Here is a 24068-nt window from a genome sequence, read left to right as displayed (position 1 = left end):
AACTGAGGCATGTAAAATTTTGTATATTAATTAAATTTCAATTCTAAAATAATTATTAGTGATTTAATGCTTAGCTCCTCTTCAAATATTCCACAACATCTTTTCTGAGAATATGCCCATATCATACATAACAGGTAGGAAATTAGAAATTATTCAAACAATCATTGACTTAGTTTCATCAAAAATCTGTATCTTGGGGGCTCAGATAGTACCACTTGGTTATCTTTGTTCATTCAATTAACTGCATAACCATAAATTCTATTTTATTTAATTTATTTTTTAAACATCTTTATTGGAGTATAATTGTTTTACAATGTCGTGTTACTTTCTGCTGCATAACAAAGTGAATCAGCTATATGTATATGTATAACCCCATAGCCCTTCCCTCTTGCATCTTCCTCCCACCCTCCCTATCCCACCCCACTAGGTGGTCACAAAGCACCAAGCTGATCTCCCTGTTCTATGTGGCTGCTTCCCACTAGCTATCTATTTTACATCTGGTAGTATATATATGTCAGTGCTACTCTCTCACTTCTTCCCAGCTTACACTGCCCTCTCCCCATGTCCTCAAGTCTATTCTCTATGTCTGCATCTTTATTACTGTCCTGCTTCTAGGTTCATCAGAAACGTTTTTTTTTATTCCATATATTGTGTTAGCATATGGTATTTGTTTTTTTCTTTCTGACTTATTTCACTCTGTATGACAGACTCTAGGTACATCCACCTCAATACAAATAACTCAATTTCATTTCTTTTTATGGCTGAGTAATATTCCATTGTATATATGTGCCCCGTCATCTTTATCCATTCATCTGTCGATAGACACTTAGGTTGCTTCTATGTCCTGGCTATTGTAACTAGTGCTGCAATGAACATTGTAGTACATGACTCTTTGAATTATGGTTTTCTCAGGGTATATGCCCACTAGTGGGAATGCTGGGTCATATGTAGTTCTATTTTTAGCTTTTTAAGCAACCTCCACACTGTTCTCCATAGTGGCTGTATCAATTTATATTCCCACTAACAGGGCAAGAGGGTTCCCATTTCTCCACACCCTATCCAGAATTTATTGTTTTCAGAGTTTTTGATGGTGGCCATTCTGACCAGTGTGAGGTGATACCTCATTGTAGTTTTGATTTGCATTTCTCTAATGACTAGTGATGTTGAGCATCCTTTCATGTATTTGTTGCCAATCTGTGTATCTTCTTTGGAGAAATGTCTATTAAGTCTTCTGTCCATTTTTGGGTTGGGTTGTTTGATTTTTTTTTTTTTTGACATTGAGCTGAATGAGCTGCTTGTATAGTTTGGAAATTAATCCTTTGTCAGTTGCTTCATTTGCAAATATTTCTCCCATTCTGAAGGTTGTCTTTTTGTCTTGTTTATGGCTTCCTTTGTTGTGCAAAAGCTTTTAAGTTTCAATAGGTCCCATTTGTTTATTACTGTTTTTATTTCCATTTCTCTAGGAGGTGGGTCAAAAAGGATCTTGCTGCGATTTATGTCAGAAAGGGTTCTGCGTGTAGTTTCCTCTAAGAGTTTTATAGTATCTTGCCTTACATTTATGTCTTTAGTCCATTTTGAGTTTAATTTTTTGTATGGTGTTAGGAAATGTTCTAATTTCACTCTTTTACATGTAGCTGTCCAGTTCTCCCAGCACCACTTATTGCAGAGGCTGTCTTTTCTCCATTGTATATTCTTGCCTCCTTTATCAAAGATAAGGTAACCAAATGTGTGTGGGTTTAGCTCTGGCCTTTCTATTCTCTTCCATTGATCTTTATTTCTGTTTTTGTGCCAGTACCATACTGTCTTGATTACTGTAGCTTTGTAGTATAGTCTAAAGTCAGGGACCCAGATTCATCCAGCTTTGTTTTTCTTATTCAAGATTGCTTTGGTTATTCAGGGTCTTTTGTGTTTCCATACAAATTGTGAAATTTTTTGTTGTAGTTCTGTGAAAAATGTCATTGGTAATTTGATAGGCATTGCATTGAATCTGTACATTGCTTTGGGTAGTATAGTCTTTTTCACAATATTGATTCTTCCAATCCAAGAACATGGTATATTTCTCTGTTTGTATTCTCTTTAATTTCTTTCATCACTGTCTTATAGTTTTTTGCATGCAGGTGTTTTATCTCCTTAGGTACATTTTTTCCTAGGTATTCTATTCTTTTGTTGCAATAGTAAATGGGAGTGTTTCCTTAATTTCACTTTCAGATTTTTCATTGTTAGTGTATAGGAATGCAAGATATTTCTGTGCATTAATTTTTTATCCTGCTACCTTACCAAATTCATTGATTAGCTCTAGTTGTTTTCCGGTAGCATTTTTAGTATTGTCTATGTATAGTATCATGTCATTTGCAAACAGTGACAGTGTTACTTCTTCTTTTCTGATTTGGATTTCTTTTATTTCTTTTTATTCTCTGATTGCTGTGCCTAAAACTTCCAAAAATATGTTGAACAATAGTGGTGAGAGTGGACCACCTTGTCTTGTTCCTGATCTTAGAGGAAATGTTTTCAGTTTTTCACCATTGAGAATGACGTTGGCTGTGGGTTTCTCATATATGACCTTTATTATGTTGAGGTAAGTTCATTCTTTGCCTACTTTCTGCAGGGTTTTTTATCCTAAATGGGTTTTGAATTTTGTTGAAAGCTTTTTCTGCATCTATTGAGATAATCATATGGTTCTTCTCCTCCAATTTGTTAATATGGTGTATCACATTGATGATTTGCATATATTGAAGAATCCTTGCATTCCTGGTATAAACCCCACTTGATCATGGTGTATGATCCTTTTAATGTGCTGTTGGATTCTGTTTGCTAGTATTTTGTTGAGGATTTTTGCACCTATGTTCATCAGTGATATTGGCCTGTAGTTTTCTTTTTTTGTGTGACAACTTTGTCTGGTTTTGGTATCAGGGTGATTGTGGCCTTGTAGAATGAGTTTGGGAGTGTTCCTCCCTCTGCTATATTTTGGCAGACTTTGAGAAGGATAGGTGTTAGCTCTACTCTAAATGTTTGGTAGAATTTGCCTGTGAAGCCATCTAGTGTTGGGCTTTTGTTTGTTGGAAGATTTTTAATCAGAGTTTAAATTTCAGTTCTTGTGATTGGTCTGTTTATATTTTCTATTTCTACCTGGTTCAGTCTTGGAAGGTTGTCCTTTTATAAGAAGTTGTCCATTTATTCCAGGTTGTCCATTTTATTGGCGTATAGTTGATTGTAGTAATCTCTCATGATCCTTTGTATTTCTGCAGTGTCAGTTGTTACTTCTCCTTTTTCATTTCTAATTCTATTGATTTGAGACTTGTCCGTTTTTTTTTTCTTGATGAGTCTGGCTAATGGTTTATCAATTTTGTTTATCTTCTCAATGAACCAGTTTTTAGTTTTATTGATCTTTGCTATCATATCCTTCATTTCTTTTTCATTTATTTCTCATCTGATCTTTATGATTTCTTTCCTTCTGCTAAATTTTTTTTTTCTTTTGTTCTTCTTTCTCTAATTGCTTTAAGTGTAAGGTTAGGTTGTTTATTTGAGATTTTTCTTGTTTCTTCACATAGGATTTTATTGCTATAAACTTCCTGTTAGAACTGCTTTTGCTGCATCCCATAGGTTTTGGGTGGTCATGTCTCCATTGTCATTTGTTTCTAAGTATTTTTTTATTTCCTCTTTGATTTCTTCAGTGATCACTTCGTTATTAAGTAGTGTATTGTTTAGCCTCCATGTGGTTGTATTTTTTGCAGATCTTTTCCTGTAATTGATATCTAGTCTCATAGCGTTGTGGTCAGAAAAGATACTTGATACAATTCCAATTTTCTTAAATTTATCAAGGCTTGATTTGTGACCCAAGATATGATCTATCCCAGAGAATGTTCCATGAGCAGTTGAGAAGAAAGTGTATACTGTTGTTTGGGGATGGAATGTCCTATAAATATCAATTAAGTCCATCTTGTCTAATGTGTCATTTAAAGCTTATGTTTTCTTATTTATTTTCAATTTGGATGAGCTGTCCATTGATGAAAGTGGGGTGCTAAAGTCCCCTACTGTGATTATTTTACTGTTGATTTCCCCTTTCATGCTAGTTAGCATTTGTCTTATGTATTGAGGTGCTCCTATGTTGGGTGCATAAATATTTACAATTGTTATATCTTCTTCTTGGATTGATCCCTGATCAATAAATATGTCCTTCTTTGTCTCTTGTAATAGACTTCATTTTAAAGTCTAATTTGTTTGATATGAGAATTGCTACTTCAGCTTTCTTTTGATTTCCATTTGCATGGAATATCTTTTTCCATTCCCTCACTTTCAGTCTATATGTGTCCCTAGGCCTGAAGTGGGTCACTTGTAGACAGCATATATGCAGGTGTTGTTTTCTTATCCATTCAGCCAGTCTATGTTTTTTGGTTGGAGCATTAAATCTATTTCCATTTAATGTAATTATTGATATTTATGTTCCTGTTACCATTTTCTTAATTGTTTTGGGTTTGTTTTTGTAGGTTTTTTCTTTCTCTTGTGTTTCCTACCTAGAGAAGTTCCTTTAGCATTTGTAAAGCTGGTTTGGTGGTGCTGAATTCTCTTAACTTTTTTCTTGTCTGTAAATGTTTTAATTTCTCTGTCGAATCTGAATGAGATCCTTGCCAGGTAGAGTAATCTTGGTTGTAGGCTTTTCCCTTTCATCCCTTTAAATATGTCCTGCTGCTCCCTTCTGGCTTGCAGAGATTCTGCTGAAAGATCAGCTGTTAACCTAATGGGGATTCCCTTGTATGTTATTTGTTGCTTTTCCCTTGCTGCTTTTAACATTTTTTCTTTGTATTTAATTTTTGATAGTTTGTTTAATGTGTCTTCATGTGTTTCTCCTTGGATTTATCTTGTATAGGACTCTCTGTGCTTCCTGGACTTGATTGACTACTTCCTTTCCCATGTTAAGGAAGTTTTCAACTATAATCTTTTCAATTATTTTCTCAGTCCCTTTCTTTTACTCTTCTTTTTCTGGGACCCCTCTAATTCAAATGTTGGTGCATTTAATGTTATCCCAGAGGTCTCTGAGACTGTCCTCCATTCTTTTCATTCTTTTTTCTTTATTCTGCTTTGTGATAGTTATTTCCAGTATTTTATCTTCTAGGTCATTTATCTGTTCTTCTGCCTCCGTTATTCTGCTATTGATTCCTTCTAGAGAATTTTTATTTTCCTTTATTTTGTTGTTCATCATTATTTGTTACTCTTTAGTTCTTCTAGGTCCTTGTTACACATTTCTTGGTTTTTCTGCATTCTATTTCTAAGATTTTGGACATCTTTACTATCATTATTCTGAATTCTTTTTCAGGTAGACTGCCTATTTCCTCTTCACTTGTTTGGTCTGGTGTGTTTTTCCCTTGCTCCTTCATCTGCTGTGTGTTTCTCTGTCTTCTCATTTTGCTTCACTTACTGTGTTTGGGGTCTTTTTGCAGTCTGCAGCCTCGTAGTTCCTGTTATTTTTGGTGTCTGTCCTAGTGAGTGCAGTTTGTTCAGTGTCTTGTGTAGGCTTCCTGGTAGAGGGGCTTGTTGCCTGTGTTCTGGTGGGTGGGGCTGGATCTTGTCTTTCTGGAGGGCAGGGCCACATTCGGTGTTGTGTTTTTTGATGTCTGTGAACTTAGTATGAATTTAGGCAATCTCTCTGCTAATGGGTGGGGTTGTGCTCCTGTCTTGCTAGTTGTTTTGAATGGGGCATCCAGCACTGGAGATGCCATTGGGTGGAGCTGGGTCTTAGTGTTGAGAGGGAGATCTCTGGGAGAGCTCTCGCTAACTGATATTACATGGGGCCAGGAGGTCTCTGGTGGTCCAATGTCCTGAACTCATCTCTCCCACCACAGAGGCTCAGGCCTGACACCAGGCCAGAGCACCAAGACCCTGTAAGCCACACGGCTCAAGAGAAAAGGGAGAAAAAAGAAAGAAAAACAATTTTTTAAATTATTAAAAAAATAATAATAAGAAGAAACTAAAAAAAATAAAAAAAGAATAGAGCAACCAAACCAATAAACAAATCCACTAATGATAACAAGTGCTAAAAACTAAACTAAGATAAACATAAAAATCAGAAACAAATCAGTCACAGACAGCAAACCCCAAGTCTACAATTGCTCCCAAAGTCCACTGCCTCAATATTGGGATGATTCATTGTCTATTTAGGTATTCCACAGATGACAGGTAAATCAATTTGATTGTGGGGATTTAATCTGCTGCTCCTGAGGCTGCACAGAGAAATTTCCCTTTCTCTTCTTTTTTCACACAGCTCTGGGGTTCAGCTTTGGTTTTGGCCCCACCTCTGAAAGTAGTTCACCCTCAGGCAACTGTTCCTCACCCAGACAGGAGGGTTTTAAACAGTGGCTGATTAGGGGGCTCTTGCTCACTCAGGCCAGGGGGAGTGAGGAGTACAGTAGTCATAACTGGAATGTGGGATGAGCCTGCAGTGGCAGAGACTGATGTGACGTTTTAACAGCCTGAGGGATGCCATGTGTTCTCCTGAGGAAGTTGTCCCTGAGTCATGGGACCCTGGCAGTGGTAGGTTGCATGGGCTCCCAGGGGGGCAGGGAGTGGTGTGGATAGTGACCTGTGCTTGCACACAGGATTCTTGGTGGCTACAGAAGCAGCCTTAGTGTTTCATGCCCGTCTCTGGGGTCCAAGCTGATAGACACAGCTCACACCCTTCTCTGGAGTTCATTTAGGCAGTGTTCTACCTTCTGTGGGCAGATGGGAAAGGAGTCCCCTCTCCTGTGCACCCCGAAACAATGGTTTCTTGCCTCTTAGGCAGGTCCAGATATTTTTCCGGACTCCCTCCCAGCTAGCTGTGGTGCACTAGCCCCCTCAGGCTGTCTTTACGCAGCCAACCCCAGTCCTCTCCCTGGGATCTATCCTCTGAAGCCCAAGCCTCAGCTCCCAGTGCCCACCCACCCTGGTGGGTGAGCAGACAAGCCTTTCAGTCTGGTGAGTGCTAGTCAGCACTGATCCTCTGTGAGGGAATCTCTCCTCTTTTCCCTATGCAGCCATGTTGCTGCACTATCCTCCATGGCTCCAAAACTTTCCCCTTGCCCACCCCCCGTTTCCACCAGTGAAGGGACTTCCTAGTGTGTGGAAACTTTTCCTTCTTCACAGCTCCTTCCATGAGGTGCAGGTTCCATCCCTATTCTTTTGACTCTGTTTTTTCTTTTTTTCTTTTGCCCTACCCCAGTACATGGGGATTTTCTTGCCTTTTGGGAAGTCTGAGGTATTCTGCCAGCATTCAGTAGGTGTTCTGTAGGAGTTGTTCCACATGTAGATGTATTTTTGATGCATTTGTGGGGAGGAAAGTGATATCCACATCTTACTCCTCTGCCGTCTTGAAGGTCCCCTCTCTGGAACCACACCAACCATAAATTTTATACTTCAACTTGTGCTATAGATTCCTGGACTGGGTATAAAATGTTGAGAATTAAATGTAACATTTTTGAATTTTAACAATTATAAGAGATAACATGTCCATTTGCTGGTGACTGAAGTATCATAAGAATCTACTTAAAGTGAGGATGGCAATCAGTAAGACTCTCAGAAGTACGAGTATGTTTATTGATAGTCTTATTTTGAAGCTCTTAAAAAAGCCAAGTTTAGTGTTCTATTGATCTTCATTTTTCATGTAAGAATAAAGCATTTCATTTTAAGGCACATCAACATAATTAAAAAAAACTGGTTTTATAAATTCATCCAAAAAGCATCACACCATAGTAAAAATAAAACAGTTTAAATTGTTTGCTTTTAGAACACTTTTTTTCTTTTTTCTTTTTATTGGAGTATAGTTACTTTACAACACTGTGTTAGTTTCTACTGTATAGCAAAATGAATCAGCTATATATATATATATATAGCTGATATATACATATATATATATATATATATATATATATATATATATATATATATATATATATATCCCCTCTTTTTTGGATTTCCTTCCCATTTAGGTCACCACAGTGCACTAAGTAGGGTTTCCCATGCTATACAGTATGTTCTCATTAGTTGTCTATTTTATACATAGCATCAATTGTGTATATGTGTCAATCCCAATCTCCCAATTCATCCCACCCTACACTTTCCCCCTTGGTATCCATACGTTTGTTCTCTATGTCTGTGTCTCTATTTCTGCTTTGCAAATCAGATTATCTATAACATTTTTTAAAGGAAGTAAGGATCCTTTTTGTGGAGAAATTGTCTTGCACAAAGTGAAGGCTTGAAAATCATATCCCATATCTTTTACTGACATCAGTGATTTAAAATCTGAGCAGCATTTGACAAGTTGTGATGAATTCATAACTACCTAATGATTTTTGGTTTTTAGCTTTCTAGTGGTGAAGCTCTCTTTATCAGTGATGAGAAAAATGGATCCCAAGATTCTTATCTTTAGTCATCATCACTAGCAAGTTTCTCATTTTTTTCTAAATATAGTATGCCTCAACTAAAAATATTTAAATAGACACTGAAAAACAAAATGTAATATTTCCAGATATAATATAGCTAGGAAGACACATCATTTTGAACATGTGTTGCCTCTCCATGAACTGTCTACGATAGATGGAAGGATTTCTTTCTTAGACATGAGAACTCATTTTACACAGAAATTTGTTTTATAGTCTCAATGTTCTAAATGTACTTTCATTTTGGATAATATATTTGTCCTTTTGAATTGAACCAATATGATTAGTGGGTTAATTTAATTTAGCCAAAACTCTTCTATTTTTATTTTCTGCATTGTCTTAAGATATCAATGTGGTATTTAAAAGAAAACCTATGATTCTTGAATAGGTAAGATTTATTTCAAAAAGAGACTGCGCAGAAGGGCACCTTTTTTCCATTATCTTGTTCCCTGGGTGAAGTACTTTTGATCAAGAAGTAGATCAAATACTTCCCTGTATCAAGTACTTTTCCTGGCCATTAGTTATTTTTTTGTTTTTGTTTCTCACCTATAACTTGAAAATAACTTGTACAATAACTTGTACAAGTTATTTTAAAGTTCCTTCCATAAATTTAAATGACCTTCTCAGATGGATCAAAGGCATTCCTGCCAGATAGAAGGAGAAAAGCCTGGGTGCTCAGAATAGGATTTATGATGTATTTGACTTTAAAACTTTAAAAGCACAAAGGAAGCAATATGCAAAGCTTAAGCTTTTTTCCATGCCTTATATATCTATTTTCTTTTCTATATAGTAGTCTTTCAAAGGGTTAAAATGCCCTGAGAGATGCTTAGCCAACCATTGCAATAAGTATGTTATTTTTAGAAGAAAAATTATGCAATTATGATTTTTTCCTGTTTAGCTTGACAAATCTTGACACAGAGCTAATATTTACTGAGCACTATTATAATTATTTGACACATATTACCTCATTTGATATAGAATTCTATGAAGTGGGCACCATTATTTTCCTCAATTTACGAATGAGGAAATGTAAGCACAAAATGTTAAGTTGTGTGTTGAAGGTCACTTGGTAATAAGTAGCAGAGAGAGGATTAAAATCCAGGACATAGTTTTCTAGATTCTAGTCTTAAGGCTTTTGTGTTTTGATATTTTAAAAAAAGTTAAATTTAATTTAAATCAGTTATTGAAGTAGTAGCATATAATTGTAGATTCCAATTTCAAATTGAGACTTGTGTTAAAATTTATAATAACTTATTTAATAAGTTTCTAATAAATTTATAACTTATTTAATAAGTTTAATACATTTATTGCTTATTTAATAAGTTTCTATTAAAACTAAAAATAGTTCATTGACTAAATGGGATACTAATTCATGTAATTAAAATGTAGGTTTCTGTTACATAACTATTTGATATCTTAAAATGCATCTTTCTTGTCTCAAAAAGTTAAATTTTATCAGAATTTATATAAGTTGTATATAAATTTTATTTGTTTGTATAATGTGCTTATTCTAAAATTGCATCAGTCATAGAAAGAAGATAATTGTACCAGGATATTACAGAGAGCCAGCTGAGTGTACTGGGAAGCAGAAGCAGATAAATAAGAACTAGAATCTCTTCTCTTCTACTTACTAGCTGTATGACCCTAGTTTTAGTCCGTCAAACACTCTGAAGATTAGTTTTCTCATTCTTTAAGTAGGAAAAATATAATATCTACATTACAGGACTTGAGTAAATGTGATAGTGCAGCTTCGTGTAATACATAATAAATACTCAATAAAGTCAAATTTATTACTAGCTACAATTTTTTAAAGAATAATTCATTATGTAAATAAACAAATTTTAGCAGAGGAGTTTAGTATTTTTAATAATTAATCACAAACATACTGCTTCCTTAATTAAGACCAACTTTATGAATTTTTAACTTTTTTCAGAAATAAGATACTTTGCAAAAAATAAACTTTGCAGTACTGAATTTGTTATTATGGCAAATGTTATAGATACTCCTTAAGATTATCTTTCAAATTTATATTAAGTAAAATAGAATCCATTGAAGAAAAAAGGCAAATTAATCATTTATAAAAGATTTTATAAAAATTTAAATGGTTCTTAGAAGTAAACAAAAAATTAGCAGTAGCTGGGAAATTAATTGCAAGATTTTATTTTAATTATTAAGTTTATTGAGAGGTGAAAAATAAATGAGGTTAAAATAATAAAATGAATTATCAATTTTATCATGAGGTAAGAATAAATGGACACAGTCACTTTGAAAATTGTTAGGGTGGATTAATACTTTGTAATACACATAGCTATCAATATTTTGGTAAAGACAGCTCTTTCTATTATCATTTATGTCTTGGCAACAAAGAGTCTGATACACAGTAATTCGTAACATCAAGTACTTTAGTGTGTATGTTCATCTGCAAGTAATGGAAAAGTCAACTGAAATTGTAATGGTTATGGATGTCAAAATTAATGAGAACAGAAATGCTTTATCTATCAGTTTTGGTAATTAAACCATGAAGACAAGTGGATGTGGATTCTCATATATTCCTGTTAGTAGAGGCTTATCCATACTTTTTATTGCTGTATCAACAATTTCAGACCTACTTCTTCCCAAGTTCTTTTGTGGGAAAAGATAACATGACTTTGTTAAAAAAAAATATGGCAAGAACTAAACCAAAATCTTAGTAGTAAAGTAATAATGGAACAAAAATCTTAGGGACTCTTTGCAGAAAGTCACTGGATTCATGATTCTATTTTCTATAGTAGGAATTGACTGAACAGTTAAATCACCCATTGGTATTAAAGGCCAAGTAAACTTAAAACGAGAAGTTCACTTTATGTTTTTGTCAGGTATTACTAGAACTCCAGTGCCTATCACCTCCACAGCTGGAAGTGTGGGCACCACAGGAGCAGTGGGCCCCACCTTCACCAGTTCTGGGCTCATATCAGGTAAATTAAGTTCAGAACAAATATACCAGCCACCCCTAAGCAGCTGGTTTCAGACAATGCTGCTCAGTGCAATATTTTACAAAATAATTGTATCTGACATGTATAATCAGATTTGGATATTCTTTATATGTAATTAAAATGTAGACTCTGTAGTTTTTGCACAAGTTACTTTCTTATTGAATATCTTGTTATAATCATATACACCCATTACCTTGAGAGTTGACAGCACGCACTTTTTTAACAGAAAAAACTTTGTTTTTTCTTTACCTTCATCAGGGTCAACTGGAGGATCAGTAAGTGCAACCACAGGCGCTGAAGATAGAAGCACAAGTGACATAGGCTTCAGAGTAGGTGAGACAAAGAAAAGAGTCCATAGCTTCTTTCCACAAGCAGTCCTCCTTTTCAAGTCAAGAACAACTGTACTCTGAGTTCATTAGATAACAGGGGTTTGGTGTCAGCACTATGTTATCTGGATGAATTTGGGAAAAATTCAAAAATTAACATTTATAGGTTAACAAAATATTAGTGAAATTTCTATGGCACACTGAAATTTCTGAATTATGCTGAAATATGTAATATGTAATTTAATCCACATTAACATCATGGTAGTTAGGTGTCTTTTTTCCCAAGTGGAAGAAAATAATAAAAGTTCTCAAAACTGGCAGAGGCAGGATTAGAACCCAGACCCTTAGCCTCCTCTGTCATAGCTCCACAATTCTGCGATCTGTGCCTAAGAGCAAACATCCAAGAGAAGTCAGTGAGAGTATGCTTGCCCTTGTGCATCACTGACTAAACTTCAACTACTGTAGGTTTCATGAATAAAATATTATTGACCTCTTTAAGTGTAGATGATTTTGATTAAAAACAAACAAACCTGAGTTCACCCTGTCCCTTATGCTGCAAGTTAGTGACTTTAAATATTGAATAACTCTTGGGCCTCCCTGGTGGCGCAAGTGGTTGAGAGTCCGCCTGCCGATGCAGGGGATACGGGTTCGTGCCCCGGTCTGGGAGGATCCCATATGCCGCGGAGCGGCTGGGCCCGTGAGCCATGGCCGCTGAGCCTGCGCGTCCGGAGCCTGCGCGTCCGGAGCCTGTGCTCCGCAACGGGGGAGGCCACAACAGTGAGAGGCCTGCATACCGCAAAAAAAAAAAAAAAAAAAAAAAAAAAAAAAAAAAAAAAATATTGAATAACTCTTAAATTTCCTCTGTGCATCACATTTGCCTCTGCTTTTGCTCAGGTGTTAAACATTTTCCACCTACTCTTTACATGCACTCACCTTGCTCACTTTCCTCTGATATAGTGGTGCTCAAAGTGCAGTTCCCAGACCAACAGCATCCACAGCTCTTGGGAACTTTTTAGAAACACAAAATTTGGGGGCCTACCTGCCTAGAATCAGAAGCTCTTAGTGTGGAGCCAGGCAAACAGTGTATTAACAAGCCCTTTAGGCAATGGATGCTTGTCAATGTTGAGAACTTTCCCACCCTTCCCCACTTCCCTCCCAATTTACATTTTAGTCGATACCACACCATAATGAACTTACAAAAACTCAACTGTCCTCATACCACTCCACTACTTCAAATCTTTCAACTTTTCAGATTGCTTTTAGGATATCAAAACTCCTTATATACCATTAAAAGCCATTTCTATAGTGTTTGCATGGAATTTCTCTTTATGCATTTATTGACTAATCCATAGCCTGATTTTATTTTTCCTACATTTATTTTCCCTTAGTAAATTTCTCAATTTAAAATTTATGTCAAAAACTTTTTGGAATAAGATATTGTTTGCATAAAAAATAATGTGTTCAAAGATATAATCTACAGTAGCACAAATTAAGAAACTATTTAATTCCAACTAGATCAGTGAATTGACTGAAATTTGAGGGTGATGACTATTTAGTATATATTTTCTAGAATTTGAATGGGAATTATTTGGGTGATAATGACAAGTCAGTCCAGACCTTCTCAAAGTTTGGTCTGCCAATGAGTGCAATTCAGAACTGTTTGTTACTGGTCCATGAAGTGATAAGAACAGAAACAGAAAACAAGTATTTAGAAACATGGCAATTTGACACAGCAATTTTTATATTTGTTGAATAAAGCTTATGTTGTGTATGGATTTATTTTTTAAAATTTTATTTCTCTCCTTTCATGGCATTTTTCCAAAGCATCAATATGGAAGACTGAAAATTTTACAGAATTGATCTTTTACCACAGATCTTCTGAGAAGCACGTGTTAGAATATGAACTTAGGTCTAGATTGCCTGGGTGACCTGGAGCAAGTCACTTAACCATGTCTCTTAAGTGAGAATAGTAATATTACCTGCCTCAGAGGATTTTTATAGGATTACATGAGTTGATTTATGTCTAGGGTATTTTTCAAACTACTATTCTTTATGAGCAGGAACAGGGGTCCTACTGCACCAACAACAGGAGGTGAGGAAGATGGCACACCCAGCGAACCAAGCACAGGAGCAATAAGCCCAGGGAAATTAAGCAATTCAGGATGTGCTCCTTAACCCCTGTTAAATGGCACTGAACATATTGCAGGTTGAACTAAAGATTAAGCTCTATGTGGTATAAGACCATCTAGTCAAAGAAATCATAGGGATCATTTAAAGTTCTTTTATGTGAGAAACCTCAATTCTGTCACATTAGAGAAAATTGGTATGTAGAACCCGGCAACAGTGGAAGTAATACTCATTCCCTGCTGTTATGTCAGGGACCCCAGGAGTATCAGAGGGTTTCACAACCACGCATGGAAGCAAAAGCACAAGTGGAGACTCACCTACCCCAGGCACAACCCCGGGAGGCCAAGCAGGTATTGAAATGGGAAGTGTGAGGCATCTTCTTACTGACCTTAGGGAAGTTGCCAGCACTTCTGAGTTATTAGCTACAAGTAAATGCACATATTCGTGACCTCACTATCCCTGTATTTATGGGATTAATGGCAGTGTTTCTCTAACATTAGCTCAGAGGTGATTTATAGCAAAGCGTGTTATGTTTCAGATTCTAAGACTCCTGCCTTTGGACTTCTGAGGCTGTGAATGTGCAGTGGGGCTAAAGTCATGGTTTGCAATCTTGGCTACAAATAAGAATTGACTAGAAAAAATTTTAAAAATACATACTGAAGAGGCTTTTACAGAGTAATTGAATCAGAACTCCTGGAGGAAAGACCCAGGCATAAGTAATTTTAAAAAGCCTTTCAGTTGGTTCCAAGGTATAGGCTGGAGCTGAGAATCACTGGGCTAGCGTATCTGTATATTTAATAAGTAACCCAGATGGTTCTTATGATCAATTTTTGGAAAGATAGAACTGGGAATGTATAAGTGTGACAAGTCTTTTGAAAGCAGAGAACAGCATACTCTGGTCGCTTAACTAAAGATATATATATATGTAATTTGATATATATTGTTTATTTTGAAAGAGACTACCAGATCATCAGCTGGTGAAACAACTAGAGCACGAAGCAGTGAAGTGACACAATCTGAAGGTAAGTTAGGTGAGTAGAGGATCTCACTGAGGCCATGACTTTTGTCGAAAAGGACAGTCTTTCATCAGAATACCACTGATTGCACTTAGTATTAGTTAATAACATACCATCCAACAAAAGATGTAGGATGCAGAATAGTATAAACATGATTAACATTTTCAATAAGTTTTTTTTCTGGTTTCTCCAAACCTTCCCTTCAAAAGTACTACAGTACTGGATTGTCATAATAATATATATACTCTCCTAATACTGTTTATCAGGTGTAACAGGAGAATTTGTTGTAACTACCACTGGAACTGGCAGTGGCATCACAGCTAGACCACCTTTCCCTGGTTCCAGCCCAACTGGTAGCTCAGAGTCAAGGTGCAGGTCACCTGGACACTTTGGTGGTGCTCCATCAGGAGTTTAGCTGAGACTCCAAGTTCTCATGAGGAATTTAGGTGAATTGAGCAATGGCTATGGCTTTAACAGAATTTTAGGACAACTGAATATGGATAGTTTGAGCATTTTCATCACAACCATCTATGTAGACTAGAGTTGCCAGATAAAACACAGGATGGCATTTAAATTTGAATTTCACATAAATAAGATTTTTTTTGGTATAAGTATGCCCCATGCAATAGTTGGGATGTGATTGTTTTTTATCTGGAATTCAAGTGTAACTGGGTGTCCTCTATTTTGATATGCTATATCTGGCAACCCCAATGCCCACTGAGAACCATTGTTCTTTTCAATTAGGAACAACTGGAGGGGAAAATGCTGCCATCACTGGAGCTGCTGGTGAAAACACTTCTGGAGCAGCAGGTACTGAATGAACATAATCAGAATAAAACCAGAGAATGGAAATGTGAGTTCTTTACTTAAAATTTTGTCAGAGGCAAGGTTTTCTGGAAAATTTAATTATTATTATTCGTGTGATGTCAAAACTGATGAAGATCAGAAATAAATCAAGAGTTATTTATTGATGTGTGCCCACATCACACTGGGTGCCCTAGAGAAAGTGGGAGAGGAGTAGAGTAAGATACTTATTCTCTTAGAGCTTGATTTTTGAGCAGGAGAAGTGAATATTTATATACACACAAAGGCAAAAACCATGTCCAATAGAAGATAATCTAAATTGAGGAAATGTTCAGTGACAATTGTTGAAGTGGGAACTCCAGAGGACCTTCTAGTAAGAGAGCTGATTTGTTGGGGTTAAAGGCAACAGAATTATTCTATTTTGAAAAGAATATGACATTATGATCAGTACACTATGACTGTGTTGACTGAAGAAAAGCACACAACCTAAAAGTTGTGAGTTATGTTTTATTTAGGGATCTTATTGAGGACTATAGCCCATGAGACAGCCTCTCAGATAGCTCTGAGGAACTGTTCCAAAGAGGTAAGGGAGGAGCCAAGATATATAGGATTTTTGCTGAAAACAATACATGTGGTCTTACATCAAAATATTACAGCTAATCATAAAAAAATCAGACATCTCAAGTTAATGATTTTAGTGCTTTTCTGTATATGGGAGGACGCAAGAGTCTAGGCTCATTGAAATTATTCCTTAGGTGTTCATCTTAACTATGTAGGGCCAGTATCCTGTTTTTCTCCATCTTGAATTCCCCTGAGGGTGCACTGTTGGTGGGGGAGGCCGCAGTAGCTAATGGCATGATGGCAGGCAACATTCTTTGTTTACTAGAATGGCAGGAGACATTCTTTGTCTATAACTATACACTTTAACTTGAGCAAATATACTCAAAACATAAGCAATCTGAGTGAAATTTTAGGGATGTATTCAATTTCAGGGGAATAAACAGCAATCATATTTCAGGCATTGGGGAAATAGAATTGAAAACAAAATCTCCCAACCCAGAGACCCTGTCCACAAAGGTAGAAGAGAAAGAAAACAGCTTTATTATTGAATAAGCATTAAAACAGAATGTGATGCAAATTATAGCCAATTCACTAAATGTCTATAAAGACAGAAAGAAATCTCACCAAACCAGTACAATCTGCTACATGCATGTTCTCCAGAAAAATAGTCCTTAAGTAAGAGAACTTGACAACACCATTTATTACACATAGTTCATTCTAAATTCACCTGGCAATTGGGTGACCATCTGGTTATTTAATAACTGGTTTTATACAACAGAAAAATAAACTTCTATCTTGATGAGAGGAGGAAGTTTTATATCTAGAGGAGGAAGAACCACTGTCTTCTTAGATGTTTACATTTCAAAGAGATAGTGCTCAAGTCCTTGAGAAAGACATTTCTGGGTCATTAAGCTGACAAGAGGCTTATTTAGTTTTTTTGAAAGATTTACATACATTTCAAAGACACTGAAAAGAACTTACATTTACAGATATTCTAAAGCAAATACTCTAAGTAAAGAAAGGGGAAGAAGTCTCTTCCCTTATTTTCAATAGAGAGAATTAAGCCTCTTATTCAAATTTTTTATTTGTTCTTACACAGGCCATCTTCATAAAATGATCAATTTTATATTTTAATTAGCTATCTTTTTTCTCCCATTATAAAATTAAGCCATGCCTAAGGTATTGCCTGGAGCAATCCCCGGAGCTGGAGGTGGCAACACCCCTGGGGAACCAGGCACTGGAGCCACAAGTCCTAGGAAGCCAGGCAAGTCTGGACCTGATTTTTTAGCAGTTCCCAACCACACTTCCCTCATCAGTGTCTGACCTGGACTAAGGATCTGATCCTTAATTTGCACTGATGCTCTTAGTGTTGAGTAGCATTTAAACTCAAGGAACCTGTGAAAAAAAATTTTTTTTAAAAAGAGGAAAATGGTGGCTGCATACATTAGAAGCTACACATACCTCCTTTCACCAACCAGAAATACCAAAACAGAGCCCACATCTAGAATATTTAGAGGAGACAGAGAAGACTAAAATCTCAAGACTGGAAAAGAGGGCTCTGGGGATCACAGAGGAACCAAGATTCAGGTCAGAGCATCAGAACAGAGGGAAGTATAGAGAGGTCTTTAATAGTGGTAGAATGTAGATAGCATTAACTGGGTTCACCTCCAAAAGGAAAGGTCCTCACCTTGATTAGAGAATACTGAGAGATCTGGGATCTGGCAAGTCACAGCATTTGTGAATGTGAGGTTGAAAGAAAGGATTGGAGAGTTCATGGAATGAGAACTGGCAGTCTTGGGAAGGCATGCAACTGCTTGTAAAGGGGAAGGAGGCATATTGGAAGGTGAAGGAATCCTTGGAGAATGAATGTCAATGGAAAAAGAAAAAGAAATGCTCAGGGTCTCAAGAAAACAGTATAATAATTAAAAATTAGAAGACAGAAAAAGGAAAAGCTCCACTTATAAAAGAATCTTCCCTTCAATGTAACAAGAGGAAGCCCTTGATCTTAGAAATCTGATGAACCTCACAGAAGTCTCTGTGCCCTCATTGCATAGGATCTCCTGCTATTGCTGTTTTAGGAAAACACAATGCAAAAAAAAAAAAGACATGAAAAAAATTAAATTCCAATATCTATTTTAAACTATTATTTTGTATACATTTTCAGAAATTTTCAACAATAACAAGCAAATTCTAAAAATCTAGTCATAAAGCAGAGGAACACTAAAATGTTACTGAATTCAGGTTTGGCTGCTCACTGCTTGAAAGCCAATATTGAGAGGCAAGTGTTGGTAGAAAGGACAAGTTGTTTTAATCAGAAGTCCAGCAATCTGAGGAGAAGTCGGACTCATGTCCCAGAACCAATTCCAAAGATTCTACTCGGCCATGACAGTTTTTAAAGGGAAAACGGGGAAAGAATCTCAGTGAATCATTGAGGCAAAATGTTAGGTTCTGTATCATTTTCCATTGCATGCAGAATGCCTGACTCCTCATGATCTTTCTTCAGATGTTTTCTTGCTTGCATTGTCTGCCTGCAGAATTGCTAAGGGGGAGTCTGGGGGTAGAAGTCTAGTCACTCTTTAACTATGGAATTCTTCATTCCTACTGCTTTTAATCTAGGGAAAGAATCAACAGGTTAGGCAAGGTATTGTGTGCTCATTAGGGCATAAGTCAGGAGTTAAGTTAAATGTTGCCTAGTGATCTCATTTCTATAAGATTTGAGAGGAACAGAAACAGGCAACAGGAAAAGGGCAAAGGAGCTTCTTACAAATCCCCACTGTCAGACATCATTCTATTTCTCTGGGATTAGGGGTGAAGGTCCATGTTCTGTAACTTCTTCATGTTGACATATGGTACCATATTCTTAGAGTGGAAGATGTTGACATGGGTCTGTAGCATCTCTTTGCTGATAATTTTAGTTGCCTGCTTACTTATGCAGGCAGAGCAAGTTATAATTATTTTGATACTCACAAAAATATAGATTATTATGAGCAACAATGTTAATCCCATTCTCCTGAGGCCAGTTCTTGGAATTCTGCTAGCCATAGATGGCTGACATAGGCCAGCCTATGTCATGGGTACATTCTGGTCATCATGAAGTTAGCTTTTTACCTCTGGTGGCAGTCATAGTTATCTGTAAAACAACTCAAGAATGCACATCAGACACTGAAAGATTCTGTGACTCTATTCCATAAACATTAACTGCTTGAACTTGCTCTTCTGTGACTCAGGGAGGCCTGGGAGATTTCAGCTTTTCTACAAACAAGAGGCAGGGGACATGGAAGGGCCTTTGTACTTGGGGGAGCCATCTGGGTTCTGCTCAGTTTCAAAAACATAACATTAACACAAACTTAAAATAAAGAAACAACTGAAGATATAGAGACATCAAAACTATAAACTAAAAAACTCAGGGTAAAAACAGATAAGTAGTAGGAAGATGTTAAATTGGAATTGATGAAAACTAAGGAGAGATATTGAAAAAAAAAGAAAATTTTTCTTGAAAATAAAGACCAAATAACAAGGTCCCCAACAGAGAATAAATGACTGAAAGTATGGGAAAGGGATTAGAGGGTAGAATTGGAAATATCACCACCTCCCCCCAAAACTGCAGACAGTTTTAAAAAAGGTAAAGTGGATCACAGTAGGATATAGTTATAGGAAACAGACAAAAATATTGTATATATATATATATATATATATATATATATATATATATATATATATATGTACATATATGTGTGTGTGTGTGTGTGTGTATATATATATATATATATATATATATATATATATATATATAATTGCAGTTTTTGGAGAAGAAAAGGCAACGAAATAGAACTAATATTTAAAATTGTAAATCAGATTTTCTACACGTTGAAAGGACCTACCTGGAAGAATCATCCCTGAACAGTCAATTCTGTGGCTTATTTTAGAAAAATGTTAGGCTTGAAAGATAAATAAATTTTCTGGATGTTGAGGAAAAAGACAGTTATTAAAAAAGAAAGAAAATCAGGTTAGCATTGACAAGAGTAGAGTAGCATTTAGATACCCAAGGAAAGAGAATGTGGGCCAAGGTTTTCATAGCTAACTAAATGTAATTCAAATATTAAAGCTATAGAAACATGAAATAATTCAAGGAATTAAGTAGCTATGAGCCTTTCATAATGAAATCACTGGAGGAGTGTTAAGCAGCAAAAAGATGCCTTGAAAACAAAACAAAACAAAAGATTGTAACAATATTTTTAACTGTAGCTCTAAAACTATAACAAAGGTTGAAAGAAAGGTGGAACATAAGTGTTACATATTTGACCAAGTAAAAACGTCCAAGTATAAATGACCAAGTAAAAACATGAGCATTAAGAAAGAAAATAGTATTTACTTAAATTGGAAACTACAGAAGAGAAAGAGAACAAGGAAAGAAGAAATTATGAGTTAATTTTATTGCTGCCCATAGGGAACCACCAATAGACACTATCTGAAAGAAAATTTGGAATGGAATTATATAAAAATATCACTATAAAATATAACCTTTCTAACTATCAAAAGAGAAATAAAAAGCAAAAAGCAAAAAAGAAAAAAGAGCATCTAAAGAGTATGCATAGCAAAAGACAAATGGCTAAAGTTAGAATCCAAAAGTGTATTAAAATAATGTTTAGTAATAATTCCAATTAACTTTCAATGAAAGCTTTTCAAAATTACAAAATCGTTAAAATAGTTCATTGTACTAATAGCTCTAAGAGAAATAAAAACAAGTAGTTTTCTACATAGAGGCTAAAAAAGCCATTTGATAAACATTTGATAACCATTTCTGATGTGAAAAAGAATAAAAAAATAACTTGCCCAAGCAGTGTCCATATGCAAACACTACTCCTAGAATCAATATCATGTAATTAAGTGAGTGAATCATTTAAACTCTATTACCTTAGTTTTCTTATCTGTAAAAACTGAGTAGTGTAATCTATTGAGTAGCATTGTGATGAGGATCAAATGAAATAATGAATAAATGTATGTCAAAGCACATTTTTTGAAATGTATAAAGGGTAATAATTATTGATATGGAAAAGTAGAGACTTCTGTAATCTTTAGTTGGAAGTTAATTTAAAATCAGAATTGGTTATCTCATAGTTTAAGAAATTCTGTGAATGAGACTTTTCCATTTTTTTCCATTTATAACAGGTACACCTGGAATGTCAGGTGATACAACTAGTGTCACAGAGTGTGACAGTGATCTGACAGTTCAGGTGTTCTCCATTACTAAACAAGACTAATGTGGCATTTATAATCTGATATTCTTATATGGCCAATTTAGAAATCACTGGAAAGTTACTTGATACAATCATAATGGATTTAAGTAAAAAAGTAATAGTGACCATCCTCTATTTGGTCCTTAAATGTTGTCTTTGAGTTAGGGACTTCTTAGGATGTATTTCCCATGCAGTTAGTTCCATTTCTTTATCTAAGATCTGCACTGCACTACACAAAATCACTTCAGCAACAAGCAAAAATAAATATAGATTGAAAGTACTAAATAATTATAAAACAATGTTAGTTATTTTTGCATTTTATTGATTATTAATATAATTTTCCCATTATAGAAATATTTGAGTTCAATAAATTCATTTCTTTCTTGAATAATAAACTGTTGGATATTAAAAGGTTATCAGGCATTAACAAGGATATTCAAATTTAAAGTTAGAGTCTTTCATTTTGCAGTCTTTTGTAAAAATCCACTATCTTTAGTACTAGAAAAATTTCATGGTTCATTAATATTAGAAAGTGTTGTAGTTTAAAATATTAACATATTTTCCCATAAGTTCTTTATTGAACAGAAAAGTGATCTAGAACCATGATGAACAGCTTTCCCAATTTCTGAGAGTAATTTAAGAAATAACATTGCCTTCTGAATTATCTAAAAATTCAGAAAACAATTTGCTCCCTAAAATCTCTACACATTGGTTTAAAAATGTCTTATTTTCTAGAATTTGCAAATGGGACATGACAATACCTCACTTGCTCAAAGCTCAACCCATACTAAACAATGTTTGTGCTTCATAATACTTAACATGTTTCGAAGGACTAAAGATAGAGGCTAAAATAAATAAATAGGATTGATGAATATTTCTCATGAAATAGGCAAAAAAAAGTGTTTGAGAAATATAATTGGTAGAATGAAATAATACTGTTATACTGTTTTTATACCTTGATTTTTACCCAATATATTGATACAACTTAATGGATAAAAATAAAGATATGAGGCAATCATTAACCATTGTATAATATCATTTGTGAGTCATCTTAATCTGTTTTAGCAAAAATAAGAAATGATGAGCAGAAAAAATTCACTAAGTGTAAAATGGACAAAATGTTGTCACATACATTTACTTACTTGAGTTATACAACCGCCCTGAGCAATTGACAGTATATTTGGAATTATTTACATTTTATTTATGCAAAAATTAATGTGTTTACTTCAGTCACAGGATGAGTATGTTGTGAGGCCAAAACAGGGCCTACACTGTTGATTCTTCATCCAGTTAATCACCATTACTACATAGGCCACCAACATGGTGAATTTCTGTCAAAAGTATAGAAAGATCTTGTCAACTTGCCTCTTCTTATTTTCAGCTGTGTTCCCAGTACCTAGCTGAATGACTGACTTGATAAATATCTGGTGGATATCTGGTGAATAAGTAAATAGATGAATAGGAACTCACAGTCTGGTAAAGGATTAAGAGCTTTATTCTCATAAATGAGATAAAAATAACAGGTTATGTGAAAGAGAACCTTCCAGAAGAATTGAAGATGTGGGAGGGAGTAGGCTACTTGTTGCTATACTCAAGTAGTGGAACTTTGCATACACACACACACACCATTGTGTAGATCCATATCTCTACAAATCCAAGGCCTCCATCCTCATTTGGTCCTTTAGAATTCTTCAGATAAAGATTTGGAGCATTCTGAGTTATGACAGGTTGTTGCAGAATTAAGTCCATTAGGTTAAGCCCAGGAGAAGGTAGAAGCATTTTGTAAAACAGTTAAGCATATAGAAGAGTTTTTAAAATCATTGAATGTGGATTCCAGAGGACAGGGTAAAAGTAATTGTGATAGAGAACAGGCTGTGGAAGAAGTAAGAGTTTAGAATAAAAGAGACAAAGCCCAGCATAACTTTAGAATGCCACAGATGATAGAGGAAACTGAAATGTAGGCTTTACTCAGTGTCAAAGAATGACAGGATACGAGATGTGGTGGAATTAATTGCCTCAAGGCCTCAAACAGAATACTAATTCGAAGTTGCATGAATGAAAATAAAGTTAAGTTTTCAGAGGCAATCACAGTGTTAGCTGGTAGATAACAAACTAGTCTGTAGGAAAATGCAAGAGCATGACTTGGCGGATGGGAAGTTCCCTTAAATTGAGCTCAGAAAGAAGCTTCTGGTAGTCAGAGACAAGACAGGTCTAGCGGGCGTGGTTGCATAATCCGTAGGAAGTCAGGTATAAGAAACTTCCAAAGACATTTTAGATGTAGATATCCAAATATATATCCTCAGTCTTGGCTTCTCTGGATCTCTAGATTAGCACTCAATTGATAACTTGACATTTCCACGTTTATGTCTAATAGAAATCGCAGATTTAGCATGAGCTAAACAGAATTCTTGATTTTCTTTCATACCCACACCTGTTCTATCAGTCTTTCCCATATCAGTAAATGGTACCATCACTGACTCGTTTTACTCAGGAAAAAATCTTAAAGTTTTCCTTGATGCCTCTCTTTTAATTTTGTACTTCCCACTACAAACAAGGCCTGTTAATGCTACTTCTAAAACATATCCTGAATCCATCCACTGTTCTCAATCTCCTTTGT

General features: G+C 35.4%; 1 protein-coding gene across 1 annotated transcript in view; it reads left to right on the top strand.

Annotated features, from left to right (window-relative positions):
* The window catches only part of MUC19 (mucin 19, oligomeric), a 123049-nt gene that overhangs the window by 53635 nt on the left and 45346 nt on the right, over positions 1 to 24068 (top strand). The window contains 5 exon segments of the mRNA XM_060114199.1: positions 11264 to 11362; positions 11639 to 11713; positions 14085 to 14261; positions 15116 to 15202; positions 15594 to 15659. Coding sequence (XP_059970182.1) covers positions 11264 to 11362; positions 11639 to 11713; positions 14085 to 14261; positions 15116 to 15202; positions 15594 to 15659 — 504 coding nt within the window.

This window comes from Mesoplodon densirostris, chromosome 11, assembly GCF_025265405.1.
Source record: "Mesoplodon densirostris isolate mMesDen1 chromosome 11, mMesDen1 primary haplotype, whole genome shotgun sequence".
Classification (NCBI taxonomy): Eukaryota; Metazoa; Chordata; class Mammalia; order Artiodactyla; family Ziphiidae; genus Mesoplodon; species Mesoplodon densirostris.
The sequence above is the reverse complement of the archived record's forward strand: the minus strand, read 5'-3'. Positions and strand labels throughout refer to the sequence as shown.